General features: G+C 38.5%; 1 protein-coding gene across 4 annotated transcripts in view; it reads left to right on the plus strand.

The window, feature by feature from the left end:
* Agbl1 (AGBL carboxypeptidase 1) overlaps positions 1-11,159 on the plus strand; it is a 906,807-nt gene extending 895,648 nt beyond the window's left edge. For all 4 annotated transcript variants that reach the window (XM_039101030.2, XM_063280964.1, XM_008759580.4 and 1 more), the window contains one exon: positions 10,830-11,159. In XM_039101030.2, the coding sequence (XP_038956958.1) occupies positions 10,830-11,058 (229 nt within the window). In that variant the 3' untranslated portion in view covers positions 11,059-11,159. The remainder of the gene's footprint in view (positions 1-10,829) is intronic.
* The last annotated feature ends 3,392 nt before the right edge of the window (positions 11,160-14,551 follow it).

Below are 14,551 nucleotides of genomic sequence, written 5' to 3' on the forward strand. Positions count from 1 at the left end.
GATCCCTTCCTCCTTTTATCTCCAGAGATTATTTTCTTACCCTTCTGAGTAGGACTGAAGCACTCACACTTTGGCCTTCCTTATTCTTGGGTTTTATATGATCAGTGAGTTACATGGTGGGTATTCTGAGCTTTTTTTTTCTTTTTCTTTCTTTTTTTTGGCTAATATCCACTTTCTGGTTAATTTGTTTCTGAGGCAAAAACATTCCAATTTTGCCTTTCTTATATCCCATCATATACCTGTGATACAACAGTAAATTATAGCTTTATCAGTATGCTTGTTACTCCTTCTAGTCCCTGAATCATAGACAAGGAGTTAGAATTCCTAATAAAATCCTCCTGGTTAATCCCAACAATATGCTACTGTGATGGTTTGAGTAGCAATGACCCCCATAGACTCATGTATTTGAATGCTTAGGTAATGCCATTAGGAGGCACAGCCTTGTTAGAGTAGGCACAGCTTTATTGGGTGAAGTGTGTCAATGGAGGTGGAGTTTGATGTTTCAAATGTTCAATCCAGGCCCAGTGTCTCTTCCTTTCTGCTACCTGTGGATCTGGATGTAGAACTCTGAAGTTCCTCCTACAGCCTCATGTCTGCCAGTGGGCCACCATGCTTCCAACCATGACAGTAATGGATTAAACCTTTCAACCATAAGCCATCCTAATGAATTTTTTTTTAAGCGTTGCTGTGGTCATGGTATCTTTTTACAGCAATGGAACCTGGACTGACAGCTACTGTCTTTCATAGCAGTTTAGTATACCAGATAACTAGGGAAATATGTGTGTGTTCTTGGTCTCACCTCTGATTACTCACATTTTTATGTATTTTGGAACTGTTCATGCTTTGACAGTAAGGTATTTTCTTACTGTTTGCTAATGGCATTGAAATAGTTCATGTACTTTCTTTTTACTATTTATGGAGAGTTATGCATGGAAACAGAACATATAATTCACCTCTAACTGAAACCAGAAGCTTTTGTCCACACATTCGTTCTGAACAGACCCCTTAGTACACAAAACACATTTCTCTGAAACACATTCTCATATCTGGCTTCCTAGATCTATGTCAACCTCACAAATTCTTATGATTGTATACATTTCAACCAACTTTTCAAATATAATATTTACCTTTTCTGTTATTTAACTTTTTATGGATTCTTTGTAAATTCCACATCTTGTACCCCAACCCAACTCATCTCCTTGTCCTCTCATACCCACCCTCTGTCCTTATAACCTACTCTGAAAAAAATAAAAGAAATCCATTGTGGAGTCTGTATGTCCCACAGTATGCCCTTTCTCCCACATGTCTCTGCTTGCAAATGTTTATTGCAATGAGTCATTGGTCTGATTCAAGTCCTCTGGCTTTTGCTGCACTATCAATACTAGATCCTCACTGGGACTCCTCTCAAATATCCTGTGGTTGCTGTGTGTATTGGAGATCCTGCAGTTTTGGATCTGTATGACCAGACCCTCCTAAACTCTACCAGTTCATTGAAGGGATAGGAGTGGTGGACCAACTAAAAGCCTTAGATCTGGACCTGGGTGGTATCCATGTTCTTCGGCCACACCACTAGGGCAAGTTCTCCAGCATTTTCCCGGCTAGCTTATCCAATGCTACAGCAGGCAAGGGATGAGAGCCAGATCATCAGCTCTCATGCCCTCTGGGCCAGCTTACCTGCAACCAAGCCACCTGGGCCAGGTCTATTAGGTCTCTTAAGGTCTGCAGCAGATGACAGGCTAAAAACGCTCTGCAATGTTCATGATCCTGTGGTCAACTCACCTGCTTGCTGTAGGTGCTGAGGAACAAGGTGGGGGTAAGGGCATCTCTTCCAACCCATGCCATCACATGGACAAGTGCTGCAGGACCACTAAATCAAACACACACACACACACACACACACACACACACACACACAATACATATGTTTATATACACACACACACACACACACACACACACACACACACATAGGCTTACTATGAATAAAATCTTTTCTTTTAAAATTGTCTTAACTATTCAATGTTCAAATATCAATATTATCCACCCACACTCACCCAAATGTGTATAGTGATCTAAGTTGTCTTTTGTTGTTCTAAAATGCTCTTTTAATTGTTTAAAACATGATCATTGCATTTGAAATAATAGTTATGATTCTTATACATTTAAGTATTCTGTGTTTTAAAAACAGTTATGAAATGAGTTTTTTTGTGTGTGTGCAAAGTTCACGTGTGAGGAACAAAGGATAGCTTGTGTGTGTCAATTCTCCCATACCTGTTGGTTGTAGGGATCTGGCTGGGGTTGTCAGATTGGATGCAAAAACCTTTACCTACCTACAAAACTGTCTGATCAGCATTAACTACCCTAGTTTTATTTGACAATTTTTATGAAATTGAATACTCAGGAGAAAATTACTATTGTTGCTTTGACAAGTGACTATTGAGGTTGAATTTAATTTGATTGCTGTGATGTTTCATAATTATTCTATTACATATGGTGGTGGCCATTGGTATTTTGATTGAATTAAACGTCCGGTTTAATCGTAGGAAATTGACAACTTCACTGATTGTCTCTTCACCGTGATTGATGTTTCCTTCATCTTTGAGGGGATCAGAATTTTATCCTTAGGTATTTTTTCCTCTAGCAATGCAGTATCTAATCAAGGTCGTCTTTAATCCTTCTACCTTTGTTTCACACAAAATTCTTCCAAAAGTATGATTCCCTTTGTCACACCCCTACTGCCAAGCTTCCTTACATCTTAGCACTTAAAACAATGATTCTCATCCAGAAGTGTGTTGCTCAGACAGAGAGTGTTTGGCAACATTGGATGTAATTTAGGGTTGTTAGTAAGGGTAAATGAGTCAGGAGTGCTGTTGTCGGCTAATGGGTAGAGACCCTTCCTTGCAAAGTAAGGGAAGAATCCTTACTTAGGTAAAAAATGACCTGTTGCTCAGGGTGAAAAGCCTACATCAGAGAAGCAGGCTGTGAACTGTTTTCTCTGTCTTCAGTTATCCTCTGACCAGTGTTAGGAAGAAAACTGCTTAAGACTTGCAACCCCATAAGAACAACATTGCCAACCAACCAGAGCTCCCAGGAACTAAACAACTACCGAAAGACTATACATGGACTGACCCAGGGCTGCAACTGCATATGTAGCAGAGAATAGCCTTGTTGGGACACCAGTGGAAGGGGAAGCCCTTGATCCTGCCAGGGTTGGACCCCCAGTGAAGGGCAATGTCCAGGGGAAGAGCACTAAGGGAGGTGAGTGGGGGTAACACCCATATGGGGGAGAGGGAGGGGTTGGGGAGCTTATGGACAGGAACCCGAGAAAGGGAATAACCTTAGAAATGTAAGTAAAGAAATATATCTAATTAAAAAAATAATAGAAAGGGAAGGAAAAAAATAAACAAACAGACCTGCAGATTTTATATGAGAGTCCAAAACTCAGGATGTTTGTGTGTGTGTGTATGTGTGTGTGTGTGTGTGTGTGTGTGTGTGTGAGAGAGAGAGAGAGAGAGAGAGAGAGACAGAGAGAGAGACAGAGAGAGAGAGAGACAGAGTGAGAGACAGAGAGAGAGAGAGACAGAGAGACAGAGAGAGACAGAGAGAGGAGAGGTGGGGGAGGGCAGGGGGAGGGAGGGAGAGGAGAGTGGGAGGGTTAGAGGGAGAGGGAGACGGAGAGTGAGACGGAGACAGAGAAAGGAATGACATGAATGATCAAGCCATCAAATGCTTTATGAGTTGAATTTTGTGGGCTAAATTGGATTGCTATTGATAGGAGTCAGGGGAGAGAGGAGAAGGACATGAAAGACAGATGGCACCATGTTTTCTAAAGGCTGGAGAGAGAGCTTTCCTGTCAGGATAGGAAAGAATTAATTATACATCACAATATAATATGAGTGATGTTAACATGTTAATTTTGATAGAATCTTAGTGTTAAAAGGCCAAGTTGAAAACTGATATAACTATGGTCTCTACCAGGAAAGCATGGAAACACTAAAGGCTTTCTTTGGTTTAGTTTTGTTCTGGTTGTTGTCCATTCTTCTCTACTCATTTAAAAACTTCACATGATGCTTTAAAGACATTGCCTTACCTAACCCTTACCATATTTCTTCATGGTAAATAAAACTGTTGGTCCTGCTTTCAACCAGAATCTGTGTAAAAGTACATTATATTGCATAGGTACTAAGCACAGGTTTTTTTTCCCCTTGTCATTATTCTCTGTAAAACACACTGCAACAACCATTTACATATCATCTACATGATATTAATTATAAGTAATTATGAGATGATTTAAAGTATATGGAAATATATGCATAGGTTATATGCAAATCCCTTGCTTTTTTTTTTAATACATAAGAGAGTTGAAACTCCAGATATTTAGTATCTTCCAGAAACACTAGTTCCAGGGAAAATGCTTATAATACGATTTTTCCCCTTAAATATTAGAAAACTGAGCTGGAAATTTTCAGGTAAGTTCTTTGAGTAGCTCGATCCCTTACTTAGCGTTATGTGTAATTTAGCAACTGATCAGTATTTAGCTGCTATCAATGATGATTTGTGCTACTATTATTAGTTATTTAAGTGGAATCCACTAATAAGGGCTCTGAATGCAGTGCTGAAAGGAATAATTTCAAGCAAGATTTGGCTCTTTCTGCTGAGCTGACTGACTGCAAGAAGCCATCCTCCCATTCTGAAACAGTGGAAGAGCCTTCAGCAGGTGGTAGCACTTAGCCATCCCTAAATTACCAAGATTGGTTTGAAAATTTACATACAGAGCTGAGGTGTTGTTCAGCAGATATTGAATATTTTCTGTATTTTAGATTTTCTTTTGATTCTATTCTGGTGGAGGCTGAGAGAACTAGAATATTTTCGAATGCATGAGTTATTGACATATTCCAACATTTGTGAGTAGCAAACTACACCTTATATTTGGTTCACCTCCTTTACCCAGTACCATAAAGGATTTTCAATGACCTTATTAGCCTTTAAGCTTTATACCATCCAAAGTATTTTGGATAAAGGGGGAAGAGAGAGAGAGAGAGAGAGAGAGAGAGAGAGAGAGAGAGAGAGAGAGAGAGAGATGAATGCATTAGTACTATGTGCTAGAGGAAAGGGGAGAACACTACCAAAGAGTCTGTTGTGCTGATTGGTGCAAACAGTATGGGGACCATTAAGGTGCTAAGGTAGCTATGAAAGGATAACTGAAGTCAACTGTTTTGATCCTTCTAAAATTCATTTGAGAAACAAATAGAAAAGTTTTTTGATGTCTCCCCCAAAGTCTTCATGGTTTTTGGATTCGTTTTAAGGACATTTTTTTGGAGAGTGGTATCATCCTCTATAAACTTTAGGATATTGAAAACTCTCTGACACAGATGTGGGTGGTGTCATTATGGGTGGTCCCATCCCTGTGCTGGTGGTCCTGAATTCTATAAGAAAGCAGACTGAACAAGGCATAAGGAGCAAGCCAGTAAGCAGCATCCCTCCATGGCCTCTGCATCAGCTACAGACTTCAGGTTCCTGCCCTCTGTGGAGGCCTTTCCTGGCTTCCTTCAATGATGGACTATGGTGTAGAAATATAAGCCATATAAGCCCTTTCCTCCCCAAATTGATCTTTTGTCTTGGTGGTTTGTTACAGTAATAGAAACCCTAACTGAGTTACGTAAAAAAAGCAAATTCTTTAAGAAAAAAACATAAAACAAAACACACACACACACAATACCCCCCCCAAAAAGCAAGCAAACAAAAAAGAACAACAACAACAAAAACTAATGGAAGGAGGGAAGGAAAGAAAGAAATCACCTTCCCCACCTCATCAGTTACAAAGGAATTAAAGGAATTATAGTTATGGAAAATAAAACAACAGCACTCAATAAAATTGCCAAGAGCAACTTGTATAAATATAACTACTTACTTAACTTGATTGATTGCCCACGACTACACATTTTTCTTCATATAGAAAATGCTTCCAGTGTTTAAGAAAACTTAAAATTTTTTTTTCAAGAATGGCTGCTCATTCCTACTAGCAATATTTTATGAGTCTAGTTGATATCCTCTTTGCTATTTCATATTATGGCTATTTTTAATTTTTCTCTTAATAATCTTAATTTTCATTTTATCATAGTCTTTTCCTAATGATGGTTATTGATGAATATCTTATGACATCCATATTTCATAAATACATTTTTATAATCATTTTGAGAGCCCTTTACGAATTCTAAATGTGACTTCTTTATTACATGTGTGTTCTGAATAATTTCTTACTTTAATTAGATTGTATTTTTCATCTTCTTAATGAGCTCTTACACAATAACGTTTTATTTCTGATGAAGTACAATTTATCAGTTGTTTTTCTCTTACAGATCATATTTTATGTCATTTCTAAGAATTCTTTGTCTAGACTCATCTCATTTACTGTTTTCTAGATATTTATGCTCTGAAAACTATGCAGCTTTGGATTTTACATTTGAACCTAAAATCCATTCTGAATTAAATTTGTATAAAATCTAAAGTTTATGGAAGATTGTATTTACATTTTGTTGAGAGGCATTCAGTTGCTTTAAAACGGGCAATTTTCATCTATTCACTAACTTTCATTTTTGTAAAATTGCAATCAATGGGCTTTATTCATGTGCATCTCCATCTGTGTTCTCTGCCCTCTATTGGTCTTGTCTGTCACTCTTCCAATTCTGAACTGGCTTGAGCACAGTCACTCCATATACCTAGAAATGGAATGGTAGGCTGGGGTTATAACTCACTTGGTACAGCACTTGCAGAAAATACACAACACTCCATATCTGCTCTATAGCACCATATCCTCCTGGTGTGATAGCTTATAGCTATGATTCTAGCACCCTGAAGGATGGTTGGGAGGGAGGGGGGTCTGTTGGACGAGTATGAATTCAAGTCACCACATACGAAGTCCAGTGCTACCCTTGTATATGACTTCCTATCTTAAAACATTGACTGACAAAATGATGTAGTGACCATTCCCACTTTAGTCTTGTTTTTAAAATCATCTGAGCTATTTCATGTTCATTTTCCTTTCCATGTAAATCATAATCCTAGAGCGATCTCAGTTTTCAGTCTTTACTACACTGAGTTCTTGAAGCAATTTCTGCTTTGTCCACTCATTTTAACATCTTTCCTTTGTGTGATCAGCTCCCTAAGGCTGTTTCTAGGGTATGTAACTCTGGCATCTGCTTTGTTAGATGAATACCCAGGTACTTCATTTTTGTCTAGTCATTATGAATAAATTATGGCTATGATAGCAATCTGTTACTGTGTAGAAATGCAGCTGAGTTTTGCATGTCCACATTCTTCTTGCCTCACAGTTGGAGGTTTTGGAGCTTTGATTATTTTTGACACATTCCCAAAAGTACAGTTTATTTTTCTGATTTACCTGTGCATATATTTTTTATTCTTCTCGTACATTCCTCACCAAGACTTCCAGTAGAATAGAAATGATGAAATAAATGCTCAGTCCAATGGTTGAATGTGAACATCCACATCTGTACTGGTTGAATTTTTTATAATTAATCATTTTATTCATTTATATTTCAAATGATATCCCCCTTCTTGGTTACTTATCCATCAAGCCCCCAATCCTCTACACTCTTATCCCTCTCCTTTTGACCTCTATGTTTTATTTTGTTTTGTTTTAATGTAGGCTTGTTTTCACTGTACAACTCAAAGTTGTTTAGAACTCATGGCAACCCTCCTGCCTCAGTCTTTTAACTACTGTGATTCAAAGTATGATGTACCACACTGTGTTGGGTTTTAAGCATTCACTGCTCCATATTTTTCTCTTGATAGAACTTTCTCTGTGTCTAACTGATTTTCATTCACGTTCTTTTTACATGCTTTTTAACATATGATTTTCTTGCCCTTAAATCATCCTCCTTAGTTTGTTTACCTATGTAAGTGTGGGCGAAAGAAGTTGCTGTGGCTTGTCTTCGAAATCTACATCTAGCTGTTATGGGCTATGTGTGGAGAAAAAATGGTTACTCTAGCAAAGTCAGCCATACACATTTGTTTCTGTGTGTATGAGAAAGGCACCAGGAGACTTTTTAAGAAAGTTCACTGCTTCATGTTATCTTATTACCTTTATAGAGTTTACATTCACTGTGCAGATGTATTTTTCTATAATAGCTGCTACTTCGGAATGTTTAAATTGTACATATCATTACACAGAAAACTATCTGTTTTCATGTCATTAATAACCAGTGATATAATAATTGTGTCATATATCATATCTACAAAATTTTAGAGACCAGAAATTTTCAAAAAGCAATTTAAGGAAATAACTAAATAGAATTGTTTGCAACAAGGGTTTTCAAAGTATCTCTCACATACATTTTCAGCTTGGCAGTCTTTTGTTTTGCTGAATTCTTGTACATTCTATTATATATTCTGTAGAAAAAGGTAAATATGAGTTTGTCAAGGTAGGAACTCAATTTTAATCACAATTAAATAGTTCAGTCCTCATCTAATACAAATTTAGCAACTGTCAGAGATAAATACTTAGAGAGGAATTTTTCAGTAAAGGAAAATTTTATCAAAATGGTCTCCTTGTAAAAGTTAAGATGGATGCCTTAATGGAAACATGTTTTAATTGCTTGGATTTTGAGACTTTAGAAGATTATAAATATAAGAAATTGCTTGATTGAGTAAAACATTGGCGAGACTTCAAGTCTGAGGTATGTGGAGGATCACAGCATGAACAATTTATCAACTAGGCTCTGGTGGAAGGCCACAAGTTTGTGATTGCCTGGAGCAGACTCTTCCACTAGAACAGGGCTTTTGAGAGTAAACTGACCATGTTTACTCCTGAAATGAACCCTGTTTGAAAGTTCTTTCCACTAAACCTGTTGATATTCATATTCCATTTAGGAGCAATGGAGAGTTGCTGCAAGGTACTAAAATTGAAAATGACAAACATTCTAGAGAGATTCCTAGCAGCACCCATTTATCTGCAACAATTATTGCGGTAGTGTGGTGGGGAGCAACATATTTAAATGCATACTTTTCTTTTATTCTATGTTTTAGTATCTTCTTAATATCCATGGCCGAGAAATGGAATTGGTATTTGTTGACTGATACTCTTTCTCAAGAACATACAATATCTGTGTCCAGAATTCAACTCATCTACTGAGTTCTTTTTATGAGATTAGGGCTTTCTCCAAGTCCCATGGTCAGGATTTGAAATCAGGCTCTTGATCTTGGACTGCACCAAGGTAACAGGAGAGTTTCAGACACTCAGGATTCTTGCTGAATAAAGTCAGTCTATCTACCGCTAGGTAGCTTTTACTTTCCTTTATTCAATGACTTTATTACTCACAATTCAGTCTGTAAAATATAATGGCCGTTTAATGTCATGGGACTGTGCAAACAAGGTTTGTATTTCTCTCCCCTGTTCTCCATTTGCAACTCATCAGACTTTCAGTTTATGGAACAGAGCATGCAGAGAGCACTGGGGAGCTGCTGTCCATCAGTAAACAATTAAGAAGCTGGCCTGATTCATTTCCGGAGCTAACGTGTAACCGTGCCTCTGATTACCCATTTCCATTGTTTATGGAGAAGCAGGTGGATGAACAGCACTGCCTGATTTATGAAGTACTTGCCTTCTATAAATCACAAAGTAGAAACCCGGCATGCTGCTAATCCTAATTGGTTAAGTCCTAAGTAGGGAGTGATTAGAAAGTCTTCAGGTATCTCATGCAAATGAGGGAGATATATGGCTCCTTGGGAGGAAATTCCCTCTGTTCAAAATATGCAGTCAGCCTTTAGTCCATTGCAACCACTCTCTCTTGTCTCTTGCTGTTCAGCCACTGTTGATCTTTCAGTTTTAATAAATTAGAGAGAGGGGGATAATAATGGAGGAGTATAAGCACAGAAAAAAACAGAATGTTGCTTTCCTGCATACTCATTTATTAATTTCAATCTGGGTTAATTTCTGTTTCCAATAAACTATTCATTAGAATGCAGGAGAGCTCTGTGAGACCCACAGTGTGAGGTGGTAGATTGGAGACTATTATGTCTTGGACTTCTCTCTATTTTGATCCAGTCCTACTCGGTCCTGGGAGAGTATATAATAGCATTCTCAGACATTCAGTGACAAACTTCTGGTTGTGATCACAGGAAGCTTAACCTGTCTTGAGTGTGCTGCATATGCCATGCTCTCTACATCCTTTAGATGGAGATTTAACCATTGAAAAGGAGTGCCGATTTAGCAGAGAAAGAGAGGAATCTAAGGTTCGAATGGTGTCCTACTAACTCTCAAGAGAGGCATGGAAGATAAAAGGGTTTGAGTGTGAAAACCAGTGAAAACCACTAAAGGGAAGGATGAGTCTTGAACTCACAGTATGGAGGAGAAAGGAGCTCATGATTCCCCCACCTTTCTTGAGGTTCTTCTGGAAGTTGGTGGCTGTGGTGAGAGGAAGAGTCAGCTTTTGTGGGGACTATGGTCTCTCTTACATTCCCCATTGCTCCGGGGAGAACCCCAAATCCTATCATATACAGGCAGCACTAATTGGTCTTAGTGGGTTATTAAGAAATAGAATACAGAGTTAAGAGGTGTATGTGGTTTAGCAGGGTGTCTTGGAGGAGTTGAACAGGGTAGTGAGAAATTTTCAAAGAATAAATTACAGCAAATCTCAAAACGGGGATTGGCTGCCTTACTGTTACTTATTGGAAGTTTTCTCCTTCTGGCTAACTTTTCTTTTCCCTCCTCCTTCCATTCTCTACCACCCTGTGTCTATTTCCCTTTCCCTATATTCTTTTCCCTCCTCTGCTCTCTCATTCTTCTCTTTGCTGGGGGAGATAAACTACAGGTGCAGTAGTAGCAGCAGCAGCAACAGCAGCAACAACAACAGTAGAACCTCTGAAGTAAATGACGAGCCACCTTGCATGGAGGAAATCGACTACTGTGCAGACAGCAGCTCAGACTCAGAGCAGAACTTCACTGAGCTGGACCAGCAGATCCAAGAATGTGCCTTTAACAAGGATGAAGAAGAGGAGAAGGAGGAAGGGACAGGGCGGAGGAGAAGATCTGTCCCCTAGTCTTGAAGTTCAGTGCTATCTCTGGGTCTCTAGCCATTGGACTAGCTATAACATGGCTTTTTCCTCATTAAATATATAGCACCTAAGCCAGTAGAAAACCAGTCTGTGTGTTGTTCTAGCTTTACCATCCTTAGACACTAGTTATGCCATAATTTTAAGATTTTATTTACACAGCATGCTGTCATTACACTTAAAATTGGGTGGTATATTCATGTTTGCAATGGGTCCTCTTTGCCCTGACCTCAGCTCTCCACCAGTCATTGACCTGACACAGAAGGAGACTATAAACAGAGAAGAGGGCTTTCTTCTTGGATTCTCAGAAGGTATCCTAAGCAGTTAAGTTGCTCCAAATATGAATGTTTTCCCAGGACCATAGCATCTGAGCTTGCAGCACAAACACCAAGCCTGCTAAGATCCTGAAAGGCTTGGTATTTCTTCAAGTCCCGGGTGAACCAACATAGAAGCCTGTGAAAGCAAGTCACAGCAAGTCTTGTCTTCAATGTTCTCTAAGTGTACATTTTACAGAGGCTGCACTATCTTCTGTGGTAAAGAACATGATGACTGGTTTTCACAAAATTTAAGCTTGTACCTCTTAAGCCATTTAAACACACACCGGAGATACAAGATGTGCTGGGAAATCCATTCATTATAGAGTCAGAGAGACAGATGTGGTTCATATCCGGCAATGGCTTGTTCTGAAAATTTAAGCAAGTACTTAAATCTCCATGAACTTCAGGGTTTGAATATGTACCTTGGGAATGGGCACATCTATATCACGAAGTTATTGTAAAGATGAAATGAGATCATATATGAAAGTGTGCAACTTGGCACCTACTACATGCTAACACTATCTCACAGCACATTCCCCAACCAGAACAGAGAACTCAAAGTGAGTATTTGCACAGTTTTGAGCCAACCCTCTCTTGGACCTGGGGTCACATGTTGGCAATGCATTCCTTGCTAGAAGAGATTCCTTTATTGCAAAGAAAGACACAGAGGAGAAGAGCAGAGACTTAACATAGAGCAAAATAACAAAGGACCTTTCAGCAAAGAGAGGGGCAGAGCTTTGAAACTGAACTGTGAAATGAGCAAGACGAGTGAGCGAAAGCCTGAGAAACCTTGGGGAGGCAGATACACCTGGAAGAGGGGATGGGTAGTGTAAACGACACTCACTGTACACATGTTCTTCATATTTAGTTGGGATTAGATTTGACTATGAGAGAGGGAAATTAAAAAATAGTGGGAGATTTCAGAAATAACTTTTCCTTCGTGTGGAACTCCATATGGGACGAATATTTGGAGCTGGTGTTATATAGCTGCTTACCCAGTATTGGCTACTTCTTCAGATACCGAACTCTGTGAGGTGTGAGTTCTACTCTTTTTTTTTTTTTATTAACTTGAGTATTTCTTATACAGAGTTCTACTCTTAATCTAGGATGGCTGCAGCAGCATCTGTCTTTGCACCTGCATCCCATACCTCAGCAGCAGCAACAACAACAACAACAAACAACAACAAAAAACACACAAAAACAAAACAAAACAAAAGATAGAAGTTGTTTTCCAACCCTAAAAAATTTACACACAGCATTTTTTGCTTAACCCGAGCCAGACTATGAGGGAGATTGAAAACTGTGTAAGAGATAGTCTCTGACTTTTGAATATTAATACAAAAGAAACAGATAATACTGCATGTATAGTGATGACTGACAAAGGTGTATTTCCTGAGCTGTTCACTGCTTGCAGGTAGTTTTTTAAACATTGAAATGGTTACAGAGAAACTCCATGAAAGGTACAGGGAGGGACAGGACTCTGCCACATTTTAGCACCAAGGTTTAGAAGAAAGGCATGCCCATTGCAGTTTAGAGAACTCAGAGCATTGATAGTCTTTCCCATTCACGCCTCTTTTTCAAATTCTTGCTACATCTCAGAAAATCCATCCTTTTTATTAAGAAATTCAGTGTTCTGTAACATGTGCGTAAAGTTGAAGGGGAAAAAAATCGAAAGACAATACAAAGCCCAGACCTGTAGCACCTTGTAACCTCTCCTGTGTTCACCATCCTACCTTCCTGCCCTCAAAAAGATCAGAAAATTGCGTCTGGATTTTCATTGACTGTAGGAGTCAAAGACATAATCCTGTTGAAATATAAACCACCAAAAGGGCAAGGCAAAGAGTGAAACCTGCCAGGAATTAGCACCCCAGTCTTAATATTTCAGGGTTTAGTGTCTAGTCATCTAACTGAATTTTAAGTGAGAAGAACAAAGTTAGCTTTTCCAAGAAGAATTGAGAAAAGTCACTAATATGGGATATTCACTGATCCATCTGTGCAGAGATATATGAAATACCTACTATGTGCTATGTATTCCACTGAGCTCTATGAAATACCTACTATGTGCTATGTATTCCACTGAGCTCTATGAAATACCTACTATGTGCTATGTATTCCACTGAGCTCTATGAAATACCTACTATGTGCTATGTATTCCACTGAGCTCTATGAATGCAGATGGAAGCAACTGTGTCTTCATGTTCAAAACTCTTCTAAGATGTGTTAGCAATAAACATTTTATGTTATTATGATGATATAAACATTTCATTTTATTATGGTGGTATGGGTCATGATGAAATTATATAAAGGATAATATGAAAAGTATTGACTCTTATGTGAATATTTATATCGGTAAAATTTTGTCAAAAGAAGATAATAACTACAGTTACTATTAAAAGGCATTCATGAGTTCTTGGGCATTAGAAAAAAAAACGTGCTAAGAAATGGAAAGTATGTGTTCAAAGGCCGCAGGTGAGGTTATAGTTTGGAATAAAATGATCAACATGGCTTATTTTATATTTGTTAATTAGGAAAGGAGGAACAATGAAAGGATTAAATTTTAAAGAGTGATAACAATCAGACTGGGAAATGTGCTGTCATGAGTTGATGGAAAGGTTAAATCTGGTTCTGAATGTGGTAGAGAGGTAGGCATTTATATCAGAAATATGCTCCTAATATTTGTATCAAAGGCACAGCACATATGTTCATGGGTACTTTGACGGCACCCACTCCATTCAGGATATTCACTGGCTCAGAGACTACCCCTGAGTCTGACAACCTGCTTGCAGGGCAGAACACATACAGTGAGGTGGAAAGAGAGAGTGTGGTTTGAGATGGTGATGAGTATTGGAAAATGAAGGCACAGTGAGTTGGAGAGTGTTTCTGTAAATAAGAGGTACATCTTGAAATTGAAGTTCATGGTCACTGTTGTGCATACAGACTTACACATACATACATACATACATACAATACATACATATGCACACACACACACACACACACACTCATGCATCCACACATATATCTACTGTATTTCTTGTGCCATAAAGTTTTCCAAAATCCTTCTTTGAGTGTGTACATCCTTTCATGGGATTCTCTTTCTTTCATGAGCCTTCCATGACCTGATATGGATTCTTGGGAAATGGCTCAATTAGCAAAGGACTTGC

The sequence above is a fragment of the Rattus norvegicus genome, chromosome 1, assembly GCF_036323735.1.
Source record: "Rattus norvegicus strain BN/NHsdMcwi chromosome 1, GRCr8, whole genome shotgun sequence".
Classification (NCBI taxonomy): domain Eukaryota; kingdom Metazoa; phylum Chordata; class Mammalia; order Rodentia; family Muridae; genus Rattus; species Rattus norvegicus.